This window comes from Lucilia sericata, unplaced genomic scaffold, assembly GCF_015586225.1.
Source record: "Lucilia sericata isolate MDLA Ls3-8-SP2 unplaced genomic scaffold, ASM1558622v1 Contig002761F_arrow, whole genome shotgun sequence".
NCBI lineage: Eukaryota > Metazoa > Arthropoda > Insecta > Diptera > Calliphoridae > Lucilia > Lucilia sericata.
Window position 1 is genome coordinate 19,079 of NW_023996474.1, and position 22,404 is coordinate 41,482.

General features: G+C 33.3%; 3 protein-coding genes across 3 annotated transcripts; 2 read left to right on the forward strand and 1 right to left on the reverse strand.

The window, feature by feature from the left end:
• Positions 1 to 4,517: 4,517 nt before the first annotated feature.
• LOC119614287 (poly(U)-specific endoribonuclease homolog) lies at positions 4,518 to 8,244 on the forward strand. The gene is given in 6 exon segments (XM_037970427.1): positions 4,518 to 4,850; positions 4,911 to 5,088; positions 5,227 to 5,320; positions 5,322 to 5,431; positions 7,736 to 7,925; positions 7,985 to 8,244. Coding segments are annotated over 6 exon segments (906 nt in total). The 5' UTR covers positions 4,518 to 4,759; the 3' UTR covers positions 8,228 to 8,244.
• A 340-nt stretch (positions 8,245 to 8,584) lies between these two features.
• LOC119614289 (poly(U)-specific endoribonuclease homolog) lies at positions 8,585 to 13,253 on the forward strand. The gene is made up of 5 exons (XM_037970429.1): positions 8,585 to 9,017; positions 9,083 to 9,257; positions 11,199 to 11,404; positions 12,562 to 12,794; positions 12,852 to 13,253. The coding sequence occupies exons 1-5, from the start codon at positions 8,882 to 8,884 to the stop codon at positions 13,002 to 13,004; spliced, it is 903 nt and encodes a 300-aa protein (XP_037826357.1). The 5' UTR covers positions 8,585 to 8,881; the 3' UTR covers positions 13,005 to 13,253.
• An 88-nt stretch (positions 13,254 to 13,341) lies between these two features.
• Positions 13,342 to 22,337, reverse strand: LOC119614288 (probable serine/threonine-protein kinase ifkB; the record flags this gene model as incomplete). The annotated part of the gene is made up of 4 exons (XM_037970428.1): positions 13,342 to 14,387; positions 14,677 to 14,804; positions 18,784 to 18,901; positions 22,253 to 22,337. Coding segments are annotated over 4 exons (1,206 nt in total), but the record flags the coding sequence as incomplete, so codon positions are not given.
• Between the last annotated feature and the right edge of the window lie 67 nt (positions 22,338 to 22,404).

Genomic DNA, 22,404 nt, shown 5'->3' on the forward strand with positions numbered 1-22,404 from the left:
GCATTATCCATATACTTGCTAATAGTCTATCCACTGCCCAGACAATAAATTAGTCAATAGACTAGTTAATAGACTAGTCAATAGCTTGGTCCATAGATTAGTTAATAAACTAGTCCATATGCTAGTCTATGGACCAGTCAGTAGAATAATCAATAGACTAGTCAATAAAAAAAAGTGGAAAAACTAGTACATAGAATAGTAGGTTCTTTTAATTAGAAGTTAATATAATTTCTTAATTTAAGCAAATGGCTACGTGCATGTCAGAAATATGAACAAACCGAACATACTAACTTCTCACTGTAGGGCAACCGCCATCAAACAAATTTGTATATATAAATGTATATTTTTTCTAATATTTTGCAGTAAAATTTTGAAAAAAGCAAATAAAACCAAAAAACTTGCATATCATATATACAAACATAGCAGGAATATTAATTAATAATTGATTCTTATTTAAAAAAACAAACAAATATCCAGCAATATTTGCTTCAATGAATTAATTGTATTTTGTTGTTTTATGGACTCTTCTAAATTTGAAGCCAAAATAACGTGACAAAAATACAAAATAAAACAGACAATTATTTTAGAAAAAATGTTATTCAAACTCAATAATTATTAGATATTAATTGCGACTTTTTGTATAGAAAAACAAAACGTAACAAATTAATACAATATAATAAAATAAATTGTTACTTTAACTAAATTTGGTTCGGTTTTGGCCGGGACAAAAAACTAAAACAAAAATATTCTCTTAATATTATAGGTACCAAATGCAAAATATACTAAAATACAAGTTAATAGTTTAATTGCGTGTTACATACTTTATTTAGCTGTTTTTTCTAATATGTATACAATTTTTGTTTTATTTTTCCTTCAAAATTATTTTAATTGTTGTTTTACTGCCATAAATTTCAATAATTATATTTGTAAGATATTTTTTTCTTTTATATGTGACCAGACAAATATTTTAACTTTAATACCTATGCTTTTTTCAGTTTTGGCTGACAACTGTCTGTTTTACTCTACTGTAGGGGGGGTTTGAGTACACAAAACGCTTCTCACTCAATTCTCTTTACTTAGTTAATTTTTCGAGTAAAAATTCTCAGCAATATTTTCGGAACATGTGTGTTCTATTTATCAGTTTGTTCCCCTTTGTATAAGAATATCAACAACAACAATATAGAAAAATTTATTTGTTTATTTGAGTGATAAACTAGTTTTGTTTTTGTTATTATTTATTATTGTTTTGGGTTGGAGGCAATTATTATTGTTATAGACAAATGTGTTGTAGTAAAGAGGAATTTACCAAAAACCAGTTTTGGTTTAAATAAAAACAGTACAAAAATAGGCCTGTTTGACTACTTAGGAAAAGTGTTGTCGCTTTAGCGTTTTTTTGTTAAGCTTGAGAAGTCCATTTTCAACAAATTTCCATGCATTATTTATTTACAATTATAAACAAGTAAGAAATTATAGTCGTGCGAGGCCGACCATATAATACCCTACACCTTTGACAACTTGGTTTTTGCAGCTTTTTGTCGAGATATGAGTATATTGAACATAATTATGAACTTAAAAGCCTTTTTCGGCGTGTTCAGTTGTATGGGGGCTAGGTGAAATAATGGACCGATGTAAACCATTTCAACAGGCTTTGTCTACGGTACCATAAAAGATCATGTGCCAAATTTCATTGAATTATCTCCAAAATTGCGACCTGTAGTTTGATTACAAGGTTTAAAAGCCCTATTCGGGGGTTCAGTTATATGGGGGCTAGGTGAAATAATGGACCGATGTTAACCATTTTCAATAGGCTTCGTCTACGATACCATAAAAGATCATGTGCCGAATTTCATTGAATTATCTCCAAAATTGCGACCTGTAGTTTGATTACAAGGATTACAAGCCCTATTGGGGGGTTCAGTTGTATGGGGGCTAGGTGAAATAATGGACCGATCTTAACCATTTTCCCTGCAACAATAGAAGATCATGTACCAAATTTCATTGAATTATCTTCAAAATTGCGACCTGTAGTTTGATTACAAGGTTTACATGGACGGACGGACGGACATAGCTAAATCGAAAATGATTCTGAGCCGATTGGTATACTTTAAGGTGGGTATAGGACCAATATTATTGTGCGTTACAAACATCAGCACAAACCCAATATACCCTCCCCACTAAAGTGGTGTAGGGTATAACTATACTCCAGCCTTACTTATCGATGGATGATGACCGTAAGGCTGTTGTAGTGTAGCAGATCAGAATCTCTGGTGGTAATCGAACCCTCAACCCCCAGACTGAGAGGCTAACATATTAGCAACTAGCCTACCGGTGCACCCCAACATATTTTCAATTATTGATACAAATTTGATAAAAGCTGATCTCAACATAAATAAGTCTCCTGGACCAGATGGCATGCCGGCACTGGTCTTGAAGCAGTGCTGTTCGATGCTAGCTCGTCCATTAGCTAATCTTTTGAGCATTCTATACCATGCCGGCAAATTTCCTGCATGCTACAAAGTTGATAATGTATCGCCAATTCCTAAAAAGGGAGAGGCTAGTAATCCTGAAAATTATTGCCCAATAGCAATTTGTTCTGCACTTTCCAAAGTTATGGAAAGTATGGTTAACTTCCATGTTATCAAATATTTGCTTAACCAAATATTTCCTTAACGACCGACAGCATGGCTTTCGTAGACGTCGCTCTACGGGATACCTACAAGCCTTCCTTTCGGAGAAATTCTTTCATTCCATTCACCATTTTGGGTACCGCAAGGCTCCGTTCTCTCCTCTACTCTATTTCTTATTTTCATAAACGACCTTCTATGTCAAACTTCCAACAATAGCTAATCTTTTGCCGTTAACAGCAATATCTGCCACTCATATTCATTCAGTTATAGGCCAACCCCTTTAAAGATTAGGGTAATGAGGCAAAATATGAATGAATCGCTAAATCGCGACTTGATAACAATCTCGTAAATTGACTCTATTAATACAAAGTCAATTTCAACGTCCGCAAGACTCAAACGGTGTGAAACGGTGTAAGGCTTACTTCACTTCATCTGATCTCTTTACTATTTACATCACTTATATCCGACCGAAAATGGAATACAACTCTCATATATGGGCCGGGGCTGCAAAGTCTATTTTGGAGCTTCTCGACCACGTACAGGAGAAGACGAAGGTTCTTATCGGTGACAGTAGGGTATCCAACTCTATATATTCACTGGGGCACCGTCGCAAAGTGGGGTGTATTTCACTGTTCTGTCGATATTACAAAGGAGTGTGTGTTCCTCTGAAATTATGGAACTTGTTCCCGATACCCGGATATTTTTGCGCAATACACGACTTTCATCAAGAACATACCCATTTTGGTCGATTGGCAAGTGGAACGCATTACAGCGAAAATTCATTCGTCAGCCGCACCGTTCGTATGTGCAACCAACTTTCTGCAGAAGTATTCCCTGCCAATTTCGCTGAAAAAAGATTTAAATCAAATGTCTACAAACACTACTCCCTTTATGACCCCCTCCCACGACCTATTTTCCTAGTTCCAACACAATTCATTGCATAAGTAGGGGTCACCCCCTGATTGGCTTGGCCTTAAAACAATTGATATTTATGCCGACCTTTTGTGTGTTTGTTAAATTCTATTTGCTGAAGGTCCCAGATATCTGCATGATCCAAATTTCAATAATTCTATGAGGCATGCCTTCAAGAAGTTTTCTCTTTAAAATCAATAAAATCGATCAATAAATAACAGAGATATGAGAAAAAAATCCGAAACAATTAGTTTCTTCAGAAACTATGGCAGCTAATACAAGATATTTTGTCATCCTGGAATTAACTTGGTAGAAAATTATTAGAATCGATTCAAAATTGCATATAGCTGCCATAAAAATATACTTACTACCGGTATATATACAAAACATTATATCTGGTTATAATTTGTAATAGCTCCCATATTAATACTTCGAATGTGGGCGTGGCACCTTTCCCATTACAAAAAAATAGTACTCTAAAGATATACATAAAGTTACTGTGAACATTTGAAAAAAAATCGGTTTAGCCTATTTTCTTCAAAAGCTTTGTGCATTGATCCACTTTTGGACCTAAAACCAATTTAATTATAAAATTCGAATATACGATTTAATAGTTGCTGTAATTGATTTTTGAAATTGTTTCTTTAGTCTTGTAACCGTCAATTGAAAAAATTGCGAAATATGTATATTGTAAGAATTTTGAACCCTTAAACAATTGACAAATTAAATTTCAATACAAGACTTCTGCAAACCATAAGCAGTAAAAATAATATGGAAAAGATTAAAAATTCTATTTCCTTTGTTATTTATTATCAAGAAAATCCCACAATATGGTATTTTAGTAGAAATTTTTATGTTAAAGAAATATGTATTCTTTTATCTATAAATTTTTTTAATATTTTAACACATGTTTTAATATTTTTTTGAAAATTAATTTGACCACATGTTAAGCAGCAGTAGTTTTATAGTGGTGCGAGTTTTAAGACGTTCTTTTCTAAAATACGAATTAAAAAAAAATTTTTTTAGTAAATTTTTTTCTTATTTTGTTAGAAAGTTTTAGCAACATTATTCAACTTAAAAAACTGTAAAATAAATCTATGTTTCATCAATTTCACTCAATTTAAAACATTAAGTGTAAAAAACACCCAAAAAACCTAGCGACGCTGAATCGATACAAATCAATCTGCTGAATTAACTGCTATACGCAACAACTCTTTATAATGGAAAATAGAAAGTGCACAAAAATCAAACTTGTTATGTTAGTTGCAATTTTGGCCGCCATGGCCACGATATTAAGTTGGCTTATATATGGTAAGTATTAAAAAGCTTTAAATTTAAAACAATATATTAATATGAACTTAATATTTGCAGCATTTTTCCTACAGAAAGCACCTTCAGATGATCATCAACTAATTCATATTCGTCAAGAAATTGATGAATTTACTCGAGAATTATATGATTTGGAAGTGAAACACAATCCCTATTTGCTTAAAGTTAATTTTCAGGGTAAAACTGATACCAGCTCAAAAGATGATGTGGCACACATACCGTAAGTTGTTGAAATTTGTTAATGAAGATAAACAAAAACAAAAAACATCAATAAGATGTGTAAATTTATTTAATTTATCGTTACTGTTAGGGTATTCAGAAATTAGTTTTTTTTTTGTTCATTTAATTTTTCGTGCAGTCTTTTACAGGTGAATGAAACTGCTTTATCATTGCCTGAGTTAAAAACTACTTCATTGTTGCGTCGTTTATATGATAATTATGAACTGAATACAACTCGATAACTGAAATGTAACTTCAGAAGAAGAACAGGAAGAAATGGATTTCTTAAAGGCAATTCTTGCTACTTCCGATCATGAACAAGACAATGACTTTTTGAATCGAAGGTAAGGAGTTTGGATAATAGAATGCAAGAACTAAACTACTAACTACTAACTACAACTACTAACTAACTAACTACTACTAACTAAATAACTAACTAACTAACTAACTAACTACTAACTAACTAACTAACTAACTAACTAACTAACTAACTACTAACTAACTAACTAACTACTAACTAACTAACTAACTAACTAACTAACTAACTAACTAACTAACTACTAACTAACTAACTAACTAACTAACTAACTAACTAACTAACTAACTAACTAACTAACTAACTAACTAACTAACTAACTAACTAACTAACTACTAACTAACTAACTAACTAACTAACTAACTAACTAACTAACTAACTAACTAACTAACTAACTAACTAACTAACTACTAACTAACTAACTAACTAACTAACTACTAACTAACTAACTAACTAACTAACTAACTAACTAACTAACTAACTAACTAACTAACTAACTAACTAACTAACTAACTAACTAACTAACTAACTAACTAACTAACTAACTAACTAACTAACTAACTAACTAACTAACTAACTAACTAACTAACTAACTAACTACTAACTAACTAACTAACTAACTAACTAACTAACTAACTAACTAACTAACTAACTACTAACTAACTAACTAACTAACTAACTAACTAACTAACTAACTAACTAACTAACTAACTAACTAACTAACTAACTAACTAACTAACTAACTAACTAACTAACTAACTAACTAACTAACTACTAACTAACTAACTAACTAACTAACTAACTAACTAACTAACTAACTAACTAACTAACTAACTAACTAACTACTAACTAACTAACTAACTAACTAACTAACTAACTAACTAACTACTAACTAACTAACTAACTACTAACTAACTAACTAACTACTAACTAACTAACTAACTAACTACTAACTAACTAACTAACTACTAACTAACTAACTAACTAACTAACTAACTAACTAACTAACTAACTAACTAACTAACTAACTAACTAACTAACTAACTAACTAACTAACTAACTAACTAACTAACTAACTAACTAACTAACTAACTACTAACTAACTAACTAACTAACTAACTAACTAACTAACTAACTAACTAACTAACTAACTAACTACTAACTAACTAACTAACTAACTAACTAACTAACTAACTAACTAACTAACTAACTAACTAACTAACTAACTAACTAACTAACTAACAACTAACTAACTAACTAACTAACTAACTAACTAACTAACTAACTAACTACTAACTAACTAACTAACTAACTAACTAACTAACTAACTAACTAACTAACTACTAACTAACTAACTAACTAACTAACTAACTAACTAACTAACTAACTAACTAACTAACTAACTAACTAACTAACTAACTACTAACTAACTAACTAACTAACTAACTAACTAACTAACTAACTAACTAACTAACTAACTACTAACTAACTACTAACTACTAACTAACTAACTACTAACTAACTAACTAACTAACTAACTAACTAACTAACTAACTAACTAACTAACTAACTAACTAACTAACTAACTAACTAACTAACTAACTAACTAACTAACTAACTAACTAACTACTAACTAACTACTAACTAACTAACTAACTACTAACTAACTAACTAACTAACTAACTAACTAACTAACTAACTAACTAACTAACTAACTAACTAACTAACTAACTAACTAACTAACTACTAACTAACTAACTAACTAACTAACTAACTAACTACTAACTAACTAACTAACTAACTAACCTACTAACTAACTAACTACAACTAACTAACTAACTAACTACTAACTAAACTAACTAACTAACTAACGAACTAACTAACTAACTAACTAACTAACTACTACTAACTAACTAACTAACTAACTAACTAACTAACTAACTAACTAACTACTAACTAACTAACTACTAACTAACTACTACTAACTAACTAACTAACTACTAACTAACTAACTAACTAACTAACTAACTAACTAACTAACTAACTAACTACTAAACTAACTAACTAACTAACTAACTAACTAACTAACTAACTAACTAACCTAAACTAACCTAACTAACTACTAACTAACTAACTAACTAACTAACTAACTACTACTAACTAACTACTACTAACTAACTAACTAACTAACTAACTAACTAACTAACTAACTACTAACTAACTACTAACTACTAACTAACTAACTAACTAACTAACTAACTTACAAAACTTTTACTTTCCAGGAGCTGTCTCTAAAAACCCCGACTCCCACTTGCAGCTTTTAAAAAACCCTCTGGTTCTTACCCTATTCACGCAAACCGGGCGATAACACTCTCAGCAGCACAGGTTTTGAACATGTCTTCCTAGGTGAGCTACGTAAGAAAACTGTGCTCGGCTTACACAACTGGGTGTATTTTAGTGAGCAAGAACGCCTAGGCCATCTAGACTATAAAGGCTATATTGAAAAGGAAACTCTAGAAGAGGTAGGGTTAAAAAGAAAATTTCATTTCACAAAAAAATACTAAATTTGTTGTCTTTATAGGGCTCCCAGTATATTGTCACATTTCGCTCACAATTTTATAATAAAACTAAAGCCTATAATGGCATCTTTGTGGGTACTAGTCCTGAGCTGGAAATGAGTTTATATACTGTTTGTTTTGTACTAAAAGCTGGAAAACCTTGTCACGTGCAATTGGCTCGTTTGAAATTTCAAATAGTAACATGGCCTTTGGATTTTAATGGCAAGAAAACTATAGGTTCGGCATATGCTTCAATTAAGGAATGAAAGGGGAGGAGTAAGGAGTTCTATGGGAAACTAGGATTAAATTAAATTGAAACAATATTTATTAGCATTTAGTTTTTTAAGAATAAAAATAAATTGGTATTTAAAAAACGCTATATTAACATTACTGGCCCAAATAATTTACTCTCTTGCTCCAAGATTTACATTTGTTTATAACATAAACGACTCTCTAGAGATCCAAAATAAACGATAAATGTTTTTTGTATCTCACCGTATAACAAATACGTACTTTTGTTTTAGACAGCTGTACAAATAATCACAACAACAGTGTGAGAACACACATTTGGAGTTTTTATTTAAATATAAACAAGAAATACAACAACAGCACAAAAACGCTGAAATCAAATAATGATCTCAAATCAAAACACGGAATGTTTTAAACAAAAACTAAAAATATTAAAACAAATTGTCAAATATACAAAAACAGTTGAAAGAGTGAAATCAAAAGAAGAGACGCGGCGGATAAGAAAAAAAACACGAAAATTAAAAAAAAGATAAAATATACTCGTAGTTAAAGTGAAATAATAATTAAACAGAAAAAAAGTAATTAATATATCTATGATAAATGGAAAAAAGTGTAATTAACTAATTAACGTTAGTGCAAAAAACAACGAAAAACAACAAAGTATCGCTAAGATGCCAAGCCCCAACAACAACAGTAGCATCCCCACCGTCACTACTACGGCGGAAGAGGAAAAATGTGCCAAAATAAAACGTTTCATAGTATTTGGAGTTTTGGCCGCATTGGCCATTATAGGCTGGCATTTATATGGTAGCAACTAGACAAGACTATAACTTTGGTTTTCGCTTAAAAAATTAACATATTTTTAATTACAGAACATTTCATGTATGATCCCTCCTCAAAAGAACATGTCACTCCCACAGAACATGAAATACACGAATTTACCCGAAATCTCTATGAACTAGAAATGCAACATAATCCGTATTTAGCGAAAGTTAATTTTCAGGGTAAAACCAAGGCCTCCTATCGTGATGATAGAGCACCACAACCGTAAGTTGTTATGTTCACAATTTGTTACAGAATTTCATGGAAATTTGTGGATATATTTTTGATATAGTTTTGTGTTTTTGTTGTAAACGTGTGCATATTTTTAAGAGAGGAACAACAACAAAAAAAAAAACAACAAATTTTTACTTCTGGTTTAAATTAGGGTGTCCCGGTAGTAAGCGTTTTTTAGCCTAAAACACTATAGCAGGAAACTGAAGTACTGATTATGTTTGGCACCGATATTTACATATAACTACAACATGAGACCCATTGGCTACTCGGAATTAATCTATAGCGAATGAACGAAAGTATTATATTTACTATAGTCAAGACTATAAAATGGACTAAAAAGTCCAGACTATAGAGTAGGCTAATATCCAGACTATAGCGTAGACTATCGTCCTGGCTAAAGAGTAGACTATAGTCCAGACTATAGATTAGACTATAGCTTAGGCTATATACTATACTATAGATTAGACTATAGTCCGGACTACAGATTAGAATATTAGTTAGACTATAGATTATATTATTATTATAGTACATATTATAGAGTAGGTTGTAGTCCAGAATATACGGTAGACTACAGTGAAGACAATATAGAGTCCAGACTATAGTCCAGACTATAATCCAGACTAGATAGTAGACTGTATTTCATACTGTAGAGTAGACTATAGTCTAGACTATAGAGTAGACTATAGTCCATACTATAGAGTAGACTATAGTCTAGACTATAGAGTAGACTATATTTCAGACTGTAGAGTTGACTATAGTCCAAACTATAGGGTAGACAATAATCCAAACTATAGGGTAGACAATAGTCCAGACTATAGAGTAGACTATAGTCCAAACTATAGAGTAGACTATAGTCTAGACTATAGTCCAAAATATAGAGTAGACAATAGTCCAGACTATAGAGTAGACTATAGTCCAAACTATAGAGTAGACAATAGTCCATACTATAGAGTAGACTATAGTCTAGACTATCGAGTAGACTATATTTCAGACTGTAGAGTAGACTATAGTCCAAACTATAGAGTAGACTATAGTCTGGACTATAGAGTAGACTATAGTCCAGACTATAGAGTAGACTTTAGTCCAGACTATAGAGTAGACTATAGTCCAGACTATAGGGTAGACTATAGTCCAGACTATAGGGTAGACAATGGTGTGGACTATAGAGTACACTATAGTCCAGACTATAGAGTATACTCTAGTACAGACAATAGAGTAGACTATAATCCAGACTGTAGAGTAGACTATAGTCAAGACTGTAGTCCAGACTATAGAGTCGCCTATAGAGTAGACTATAGAGTCGACTATAGTCCAAACTATAGAGTAGACTATAGTCCAGACTATAGAGTAGACTATAGTCCAAACTATAGTGTAGACTATAGAGTAGACTTTATTCCAGACTATATAGTAACCTTTAGTCCAGACTATAGTCTAGTTTAGAAAATAGAATAGACTATAGTCCAGAGTAGACAATAGTCCAGTCCATAGAGTAAAGCCCGGACTAGATTATAGCAATGCTATAGACTAGACTATAAAATTCAAAGGAACTATGTCCAGGAAACTGAGTTTTTGAACAAAGAATGATAATACTTGCATAGAGCACTAACTATATAAGTTCTTCCCACTAACAAGTTCTATGTAAAGGAGCGCACAAGATACCCGATATCGGCATAGGTATATTTTTCGTATCTGATGAAGTACTTTCTATACTTACTCTTTTAACATTAGTTGATTTTTTTCTGTATTAATGTAATAAAATTCCCTTTCCCTTATAACACTACTTGGAAAAGAAAATGTCACAAAAAACTTGTTTGGATGATTTTTGAAAGCAAGATCATTAATAATCGCTTATAATTCCTAAATAATAAACCTGCAACAACAATTTTGTTATTCTCTTCAAAAAAAATTAACAATGAATGCTATCTCTCTCAGTCTCTTACAGGTCAATGAAGATCTGCTGTCTTTAAACGATGTCAAAACTATAGCTTTAATGCGTCGTTTATTTGATAACTATGAATTGGATACCCATGCCATTGAACAGGTAACACCCGAAGAGGAACAAGAAGAATTGGATTTTCTTAAAGCTGTCCTCGATACACCCATTATGAAGAAAACTATGAAATTTTTGGAATTTAAAGGTTAGTTATTTTATAAAGAAATTATTTTATTTGAAATTTCATCAATATTTTGCAAAAGGAAATTTAAAGTTCAAAAAAGTTTTAAAAACGAGTTTTATCAAATTTTATATCGAATAATTTATGAGATGATGAAATTGTGATATGATTTTTAGATTTCCGCCTTACATCCAATATATTAAATTAACTTAACGATTTGTTGATTCGATCCGATCATAATTGATCGTAGCTCATATATACATATTTTTCATCATTGTTGTTGGTTGTCGTGGTAGTTCACCACACTCGAACAGTCCGATCCATAGTTGATATGTTGTTGGTTGTCGTAGTAGTTCACTGAACGCGAACAATCAAGTAGAGTCGAAGGGTCATTGTTTTGACAGGACCACTCCACTCATCATTGGATTCCCAATCAGACTATAGAAAATTTATAATAATCGGTCTATTATTAAGACCGATATTTGAATATAACTGGAATACAAGGACCATTCCCCACAAATTTTAATTTTGATCATTTATCGACATGCAGAAGGTAGTTAGGGCGATATCAGGAGATAAGATTCAATTTAAGAACTTATTGGACTGTAAGAAAGCCTCCATATACTTTTTATAGATGAAAATCTGTTTTTCTGTGGAGCAATTTATATGAGGGATAGGGTCAAACATGGACTAGACTACACAATTTGTAGAGGTGCTTGTTTATAAAAAAAAAAAACAATTATGTCGATTTTCATCGTTTATAGGAGTATTATGGACGTTGAAGTCATGTTCTGAAAAGAACTATCAATGTGGGTTTAGGCTTAAATAAAACTTAGTTGTGCAGATTTGTTTAACGTAGGCCCAGTTGTAAAGGGCCTAGGTGAAATAATGAACCAGTTTCAATATATCTTTTCTTGCAAAATTGCAACCTGTAGCTTAACAAATCCTTATAGACAGACTACTCATATAAGGATTCTTAACCGATAATACCCTCTACCCACTATAGTGGTATAGAAATACGGTTGATGTCTATGTCGTGGAAATTAAAGTGGCCGCTAGCATACGGCTGCTCTTAGGCATCTGATCCATTTATTACCCCATCATCTCTCATTCCTCACATCTTTGGCATTATATTTAAATTAAAAAAAGTAGAAAACAATACCTGATTGCCCACATTCCAGGAGCTGTAACCAACAACTATAATACACAATTACAACTCTTAAAAGACACCTGGTTCATACAGTACTCTCGAGGCCAAGGACGTATTGGTAGTTCGGGCTTCGAACATGTTTTCATGGCAGAAATACGTGATCACAATGTTTTAGGTCTACACAATTGGGTGTATTTTAATGAACAGGAAAAATTGGGTAATTTGGATTATAAAGGCTATATCAGTAAAGTGGATTTGGAAAAGGTAAGTTATATAATAATAAAATTTAAAGACATTTTTAATTAAATTTATATATTCTAGGATTCCCATTATCTTACAGCCATTCGTTTTAATTTTCACAATATAAACAAAGCCTATAACACTTTACTAGTGGGTACTTCACCGGAATTGGAATTGAGTTTATACACCACTTGCTTTCTCTTGAGTGTGGGTAAGCCCTGCTCTGTGCCATAGAAAAGTAATTTAAGAAATAACTATGTCATTCTGAATGCAAATTTTTTATAAAAATGAGGCTTTTTTCTTTTAAGTATATAGGTTTTTTTTGTATATTTGATTAATTTATAATAAATTAAATTTATTTATAATTTTTTTATTTAAATAAAACTTATTACATAACACGATTATTACAATATTCATATATAATGTACAGCTGTATTTTTAAAAATCGAATAAATTTAAATAGAATTACATACTCGAACCGAAGACCTTTGCTAGTTTTCATATTGCTGGGTTTTCTGGTGACCTTCTCCTTATGGCAGTTTGAGTCGGTGATAGAGTTTTATCCGTTAACGAATCACTGCTAAGTTTTTGGTCATCAAAAGATTCATTATCATCGACTTCGGTACAGGTATCGGAACCAAAGGAACGCATTAAACTTGGACTACTTATGCTAAATTCCAAATCAAAGGGATCTATACAATCATTAGTTAGGTTTGTAGTTAGATCGAGTTGGGGATCGCAACTACTTTTTGGTTGCTGGCGTGGAAGACTGTTGTGGCAGAGAGGGTTTTGAGCCGGAGACTCCTCCAGCTGTAGTTGTTGGCCCCACAGGGCCACTGCTCGTTCGCGATTGAGCTCGGCCTTCTGTTGGTCCTGTAGACCCAGAGCTAGGGCCTGTGGTTGCAGCTGTTGCTGGTAGGGTGGCTGCTGTTGCAGGAGCAGATGTGACTGGTGTTTGTGCTGGCGTTGTTGGCTCTGCTGCTTGTGGCTGTTGTCCTCCACTGGTGTCGTATTGATATGCAGAGGCATCATAATCTGTGGCATTGTAGTCATAGCCTGTGGTATCATAGCCCTGTCCTGCAGCATCATATTGTGCTGACTCTCCTCCGTATTGTGACTGATCATAGGAGGGATCATAGGCTGTGGCATCATATTGCTGCTGATCGTATCCCTCATAGCCACTGTAATCGGCTGCCGAATAGTCTGCAACATTTGTGGCATCTGGTATTTCTCCCGAGGTCGTGTAGTCTCCTGCTGTGTCATTTGCGTTTGTATTGCTATCTCCAACATTTGGGTCTCTCTGCTGCTGCTGCTGCTGCTTTTTCTCTCCTTCGCCAATGTTGTCTTTGAGATTTTCGTCATCGTTGTCATTGATTGCTGATGTTTTGTAGTCGTATGCGCTATTGGGTGATTCATATTTGGACTTGTAGTCATTATCGTAGGAAGCTGTTGTGGAGGTGGGTAATGCTGTTGTTGTGTTGGTATCACCGGCTGTTGTTTTTCCCAGTATGGAGTCGTAGCTGTAGGGATTGGTCTTGCTGCTGTAGTCATCTGTAATGGATCGTGGAGGATCGTTGTTGGTTGTGCCAAATGTGGACGGCTTGTAGTCGAGAGAGGCTGGGCAAGAAAATATAAAATTATAAGAAATTTTAACTACAAAAAAAGTCGAATTTATCAGAAAGAAGATAGTGCTATTTCAAATAAGAATGAAGCAATTCTTAAACTAAGAAGAAGAATATATAAGGTTCGAAAAATATTTTCAAATTTAGTAAAATAATAAAAAAAATATTTAAAAACCAAAAACCTCGAAATGAAGCACTTTTTAGTGTTTAAAACTACAAGATTTAAAAACGAAGTGTGTGAACTCTGGAAACATTTCAGATCTCTTAATGTTTATAATCGTTACCTTTGCCTGCTGTTGAGGGTAAACTATTATAAGATGTTGGTGTATTATCTAATTTACCAAGACGATCACTGTTTAACATGCGATTTGTTAAATATTCAACATTGGATTGTAATGAAGATATTTCCGTTCTTCAGTTATAACAAAATGTTTTTAAATAATTTCAAAATTTTTACAAATAGCAAGCAAAGAGAGAGAGAGAGTAAAAAGGAAAGACACAGGAAGAAAGAGAGAGAGAGAGAAAGAAAGAGAAAAATTCATTATTATTTGATCTTAAATACAAACCTTTTGTTGTTGCTGCTGTTGTATAAATGTTAAATTATGTGTAGAATTATGCTCTTCCCGACCACTGTTCGTTTCACTTTGTACCGGTGATTCACGAAAACTCTCAAAACTTTGGATTTTTTGCAATTTAATATTTAGTTCTTTATAACTGGACCATATATGCTTCAAACGATCCATTAGTTTTGAGTTCATATCACGTAAATTTTGTTTTTCAGAACTAAGGGAAATTAAATAAATTTAAAGAAAAAAAAAAATGAAATCGAATGTAAAAGAAATAAGAAAAAACGTAGTAACAAAAACGTAGTAACAAAAAAATATTAGTCTATAATCTCGACTATATTCTAAAGTCTCGACTATATTATGGACTATAAATATAGTCAGTATAATATTTCAAACTGTAGTACCACTGTTTGACTAGTTTATCTGTTGTGTTGCTATAGCAGACTATATGCTCTGGTCCAGAATATAGTTGAGACTATACCAAATTATAGTCCATAGTCGCGACTATCGTCTATAGTCAAGAATATAAACTATAGTCGGGACCAGTGTTTATAGTCGAGGGTATAGTCTTTAACCGGAACCATAGTATATAGTCCAAACTATAATCTATAGTCCAGACTATAATCTATGACCCAGGCTTTAGTGTATAGTCCAGACTTTAGGCCAGACCATAGTCCACTCAATAGATCAGTCTATTGTCCACTCTATAGACCAGTCTATAGTTCAGACTATAATCCATTCTATATAGCAGTCTATAGTTTACTCTATAGACCAGTCTATATTCCAATCTATAGATCAGTTTATAGTCCACTCTATAGACCAGTCAATAGTACACTCTATAGACCAGTCTATAGTCCAGACTATGGTCCAGTCTGTGGTCCAGACAATAGTCCAGTCTACAGTTTGGACTGTAGTCCAGTCTATAGTCCATACTATAGTCCAGTCTATATTCCAGACTATAGTCCAGTCTATAGTCAAGTCTATAGTCGAGTCTATAGTCCATACAGTTTGGACTGTAGTCCAGTCTATAGTCCAGTCTATATTCCAGACTATAGTCCAGTCTATAGTCCAGTCTATAGTCCAGACTATAGTCAGTCTATAGTCCAGTCTATACTACAGGCTATAGTCCAGGCTATAGTCCAGTCTATATTCCAGACTATAGTCCAGTTTATACTACAGTCTATATTCCAGTCTATAGTGCAGACTATTGTCCAGTCTATAGTCCAGACTATAGTCTTGTCTATAGTCCAGACTATAGTCTTGTCTATAGTCCAGACTATAGTCTTGTCTATAGGCCAGACTATAGTCTTGTCTATAGTCCAGACTATAGTCTTGTCTATAGGCCAGACTATAGTCTTTTCTCTAGGCCAGACTATAGTCTTTTCTATAGGCCAGACTATAGTCTGGGACTCGACTATAGCCTGGACTATAGCCCAGAGTATAGCCCAGATTATAGCCCAGTCTATAGTCCAGTCTATAGTCCAGGCTATAGTCCAGTCTATAGCCCAGACTATAGTCCAGTCTACAGCTCACACTATAGTCTAGTTTATAGCACAGACTAGAGTCCTGTCTATAGCCCAGATTATAGCTTAGACTATAGGCCAGAATATGGTCCGGACTATAGTCCAGTCTATAATCCAGACTACAGTCCAGTATATAGTCCAGACTATATTCCAGTCTATAGTCCAGACTATATTCCAGTCTATAGTCCAGACTATATTCCAATCCATAGTCCAGACTATAGTCTTGTCTATATTCCAGTCTATGGTCATATTCTATAATCAAGACTATAGTCTATAGTCCAGTCTGTAGTATGGACTATATTCCATTGTTCAGTATATAGTGCAGACTATATTTTATAATCCAGACTATAGTATATAATCCAGACTTTAGGCCAGACTAAAATCTATAGTCTAGAATAAAGTCTGCAGTTTCAGATTATATTCTTAACTATAGTGTAATATACGGTCTATTGTATAATTTCTGATAAGATCCGAAACCGAAAATTTTAGATATTTGAACCATTCAGCTTAAAGAGCATAATTTTGTTTAGGTGTGCTTGGATTTTAAAGTCAAAATAAAATTATATATTAACCCCGGATTTAAAATTCTGTTCTAATTTCTTGATTATCTAGTTCAAGAATATCCACCCGAGGATTTTCATCAGCCAAAGCTTCAGCCTCCAAAGGCTCTTCTTTTTCCACATTTACAGTATACTGACTTTTAACAGCTGATTTTGATTTCTCACGTTTTGAAGATTTTGGCACTAGTCTTACATTGATATCAACCTTTACCGGTTTCTTTTTACATAAAGTCTTTTCCTCTTGCATACTCTCGGTATTGGTGCTTTTATCTTGCTCCGGTTTTTTCGTGGCTGGTTTTTCCACATCCTTTAGACACTCTTTGTTATTACAACAGGCTCGTAGGACATGTTGACCCTGGCAACATGATGGAGAGGGCGTGTCGTCATATCTATGACATGGATGTGTTGTAGCATTTTCATAGTTCATTGTTGTAGTTGGATAGGTGTGGCAAGTTTTAATGGTTTGTTTTAGAACAAGATGCTGTTGCAACCAAGTCAACGGCTCTGTTCTTGAATGATCCATTAAACGATCATGTGAATAGCACCGAGTGCGCGAGTGACAATCCAAACGAGGAGATTTTCTAAATTTCGATCTACTATTACTGCGTTCATAGTGGGTGCTGGTGTTACTATTACAGGTGTCATTGGTGGTGGTGGTATTCTCTATATTTATGGTGTTTTCTAGGTTCTGTTCTTTACTATCCCTTTTCGTACAGGGGTGCTTTAAATCTAAAGTGAGATTATGTCTATGATGAAACAGATGACAATCTGTTGTCGTTGTTGGTTTTAAGGGTTGTGGTATGGTGGTTTTGTTATTAGTGTTTTTGTTATTAAATGATAAATTTTTTGTTACTGTATTGCCATATTTCGTTAAATCCGAATATTTATAGGATGTACTAAGAGGACCTTTATTACATTTACACATATCGGATGTTAAAGAATCCCTTGAACTATACTTTTTATAGAGTTGACAGTGACATTTTGTTTTGCTACTTGTGCTGGGTGTTAGTTTAGGTAATGGTGGCATTTTAGCCCATTCCAAATCCAAACGTTCAGTGCTACGTGATATATTCGCCCAGATATGTTCATCATCAAAGCGAGAAGTGTACACGTTTACGTTTTCTCTCGCTGCCGGCTGAACTCGCACCAGTTCCTTTGTTGTTGTCTCTTCTATCGCTAGTGTTGCAATTGTAGCAGGGGTTTGTGACTCCGCTACAGGTGTCTTTACTACTTCCATTATTACATCTTCGTTGTCTTTTAAGATTTCGGGGAGTGGTTGTATTTGTGGCGTAGTTGGAGTTTGTGGTTGCGGTTGTATGTCTAAGGTTGTAGTTGTGGTTTCTTTATATTTCATAAGACAAAATGGCAGCACAAAAAATTTACAATGACAGCATGTTAAACCAAAAAAATGGAGTTTTGTTTTGTATTTGAAAGTGTATTTATATGTTTTTTTTTTTCTTTTCTCTGGAGAAAAGTGTTAAAGTGTTACAACAACAAGGTAATAATAAGAATAATGACACAAACAACAACAAAAAAAATGAGTTGTAAATCATAAAACATGAAGGAAATGAGCGAAAGTTTGGGGAGAGCTTTTTTGTGTTTATTGGTTTATCTAACTGTCTGATGTGGCTTGTAATCTGTGTTCCTGTTAAGTTTTATGTAATTTTTAGGAATTTATTTAATTGTTTTAATAAATATTCCTTAAAATTTCTTTAGTGATTTCAAAAAGTTTCAATATTTACTTGTGTTTTAAAGTTGTATCTTCTAATTTATTCGTTAATGTTTTACATTCATTGGTTAATTTATCCATGAGTTGCTTTTGACTTTGTATCATTTCTTCTAGTTCATTAACAGTCTCGGCTAGAATTATATAATACACAATTATTTACAATTAAAAGAAAAAATATCAAACATTTTTTTCTCTTTACAACAAAAAGCTTACTAAATCTACTGCATCTCATGGATAAACTATTGATTTTTTTTTATGTATAAATTTCTAATTTGTTTAATAGACCAAATGATTAATTTAGTTTTTTTTATTACACTTTTTGAGTTAAAAATTTGTATTTAATTTGTTGAAACATTTAAAACACAGGAACACAAATCAATAGCTTACCCAGAGTCTGGCTGAGTTTAGTTGAAAGCTGTGCAAATGTGATATGGGAATTGTAATGGGTTAAAGATAAGTGTTAATAGTGCATGAAGTAATTAAAAGTGTTCAACGAAAGTTCTATATTTGTTTAATAAATTGTAACTTAAAAGAGTATTTGGAGTCCTAATAAATTTCGACTCTATCTTTGTACATAAGTATGTCCAGATGACATTCGAATGTTGACTATTGCTATACGAAACCCTATTTCAATAAACGTTTTCTCGCCTGGAATCCGGAACGGTGTTTAGTTGTAGCGAATCTTCAGCCGTCCTCTGACTTCTTCATTTATGGATATACGACTAAATAATCCTTGAAGTGTCTAGAGAACTGCATAGCTAATAAACGAGCTAGAAATGGCTGGTATTTTTCTTACAAATTGTAAATTATTCGTTCAAATTGAACTGTAAGAACATGTCGAACTTTGGCGGCTTTATGAAATCACATATCAGGTCTACCTGATCTCTATAGGATGCATTCAAGTCATGTTTACTTATAAGCTTCCGTAGAAAGCAAATAATACCGTTATTTTCAGTAATCATATGGTATATTGTCTATAATAACTACTGCAGAAGTTGTCAGACAGTGACCGTGCCCCATCTACTCTGCAACTGTCCAATATTAATCGAAATTAGAGAGCATCACTTCGCATTCGTGCTGCCTTTCTTTTAGATATGGAGGATAAATCTAAAAAATATACTCCATTTTACTAATAAAACCAGGTGGGTTCATTTTGGAATCAATACTATAGTAGGTATTACTCCCTGATACCTACTATAGACTCGTGTTATCACTAGGGCTTTACAACGGGATCAGTAGTTAAATGGGCCTAAATGAGCTGTTCATGAAATGTCTTCCCTTTATACCTAATTTCACCTAATCATATCTGCACGTCTGTTAAAAGCATAATAGAGCTCACAGGGAAGATGTTCGTAAATATTCTCTATTGATGAGATTTGTTTGATATTGAAAATGAGCAAAAAAGAATGTTAACTCGTACAACGCGAATAAGATTTGCCCTTCTAGATGATTATCTGTTGAATGAAATGTTTGGATTCGAGGTTCTAAAAAAACTAATGGAGGGTATGATGAATTACAAGATGTATACGATGTTGCAGGGCATATAGGGTCGCTAATGTATCGTTAATACTTCCAAAAGTGGCATCCGGTAGGTTAGTGGTTAGTGTTCTAGTCTGGTAGACCGGAGGTGGTGGGTTAGATTCCCACCTGAGGCACTGGTTAAGGAGTGCACAAGAGGCCCGATAAAGGCCTAGGTGTATTTCTATGGATTTGGTGTATATATGTATGTACATCCTCCTTTCAAACTAACTAACTAACTACTAACTAAGACTTCCAAAATATGTACTCCTGTAACTACTAGGGTATCACAACGGAAGTGGCTTCATGTTAACCTAACCTAGTCATATTCGTTCGTCTGTTCTTTTGTCTGTTGAAAGCTATACGATGTAGCGGGACATGTAGGGTCGCTAAAGTATCATTAAGACTTCCAAAATATGTACTCCTGTAATTACTAGGGTATCAGAACGTAAGTGGCTGTCAGTGAACCTAACCTAGTCATATTCGTTCGATTGTTCTTCTGTCTCGCGATAGGCCCCAGATGGAACGAGCCACTCGTACACTATAAATAAGGTCCTATTTTCTCGATAATTATCTCCATACTTTCGCTGTTTATCAAAGTAATCTCTCGAATAAGGTTGTAATGGATGTTTGATTTCAGTGTTCGAGAAAACTGAAGGAATAGCTTATCGGTGACTGACTTTGAGGTTATGAATTACTAGATGTTTCCATCTATATGGTATTTGCAAGACATACGGGGAATTTGGAACGTTAAGCCTTTCCAATGAGTCGCCTAGACAGGTAATTACGAGAAGTACTATTACTTATACGATAATTATCTCGATACTTTCGCTGTTAATCAAAGTAATCTCCCGAATGAGATTGTAATGGATGTTCAGTTTCAGTGTTCGAGAAAACTGAAGGAATAGGTTATCGGTGACAGACTTTGAGGTAATGAATTACAAGATGTTTCCATCTATATGGCATTTGCAAGACATGCAGGGGATTTGGAACGTTAAGCCTTCCCAATGAGTCGCCTAGGCAGGTAACTACAAGAAGTACTATTACTTATACCTTTGTTGCTCACCGTTGTACAGCTTATAGAGTGCTATCAGCGTCGCCATTTTTAAGTCCTCAAACATGGTTGGACACATAAGTTTACTGGAAAACTATTGTTCCAAGATACGTATGCTTAAACAGATAAAACCAAATGTGCTGTTAACTAACTTCCAAAGGGAAACCTAAATAATGAGATCAATCCACAACAACCCCTAGAGACTCCATTACATCCAGAAAGATACACCGTTTGATACTGTTTATACGCTCTTGCCATCATCGGTCTTGATTACTTGAAAAATGAAGTCGTAGCTAGCAATAAAGGTCAATAGAGATCATTATTGAAACATGATCAAGGTTTTCTCAAGAAATCGACCTCTTGACCAGCAACAATTGATGGATCGGAAGCTAATATTGTTCGTGTTATTCATTACATTCGCCCCGCAATGCTCAAAAAAGTTTCCCAAATTTGGACGTCCAAAATTAACTTGGTCATATAATTTTTTTCTTATAAAAATTAACTTTTTGTGTGATTTTTTTTAAATCTTCAAATACTATGGCGCTTAAAAAACACCCTTTATAAATGACCGGTCTAAACTCAACCTTAATATAACACTTTTGACTAAGTATCACCAAATTGTGTTCAGAAATCCATTCTTATGGAAAATGTTTTTATACAAATATTTTCTAAACCTTAATCAAGTGAATTTCATTTTAAGATTAGTTACGAATATCTAACGATTTCAACATCTATTCCCTCAAGTCCACGAAAAGCCTTAACAATCTCATAAATACTAAAGTTTCTTTAACAAAAATATTGTGATATCTTAAAATGTGACAAGAAAAGAGATAGTGTCATTACAAAAAGAAGTGCGCAAGTGTTCACTAAACTTACATAAAGGAAAAAAAAACGAACGAACTAAACTTACCATGCTTTTCTTGCATTTCGGAAATCCGTTTATCCAAATCCTTTTTAGTGGGACGTATTTCATTTTTCATTTCACCATAGGCCAACTAAAAATACAAAACAAAAACAAATTTTTAATTCCCTTTAATACCAAAACAAAACGGCTCAAACCCA

What these genes read in the sequence shown, in the direction of transcription:
- LOC119614289 (XM_037970429.1), top strand. Translation starts at nt 8,882, where the DNA reads ATGCCAAGCCCCAACAACAACAGTAGCATCCCCACCGTCACTACTACG. An exon ending in TATAGGCTGGCATTTATATG is followed by an intron (nt 9,018 to 9,082) that starts GTAGCAACTAGA and finishes TTTTAATTACAG; the next exon opens with AACATTTCATGTATGATCCC. An exon ending in GTAAAGTGGATTTGGAAAAG is followed by an intron (nt 12,795 to 12,851) that starts GTAAGTTATATA and finishes TATATATTCTAG; the next exon opens with GATTCCCATTATCTTACAGC.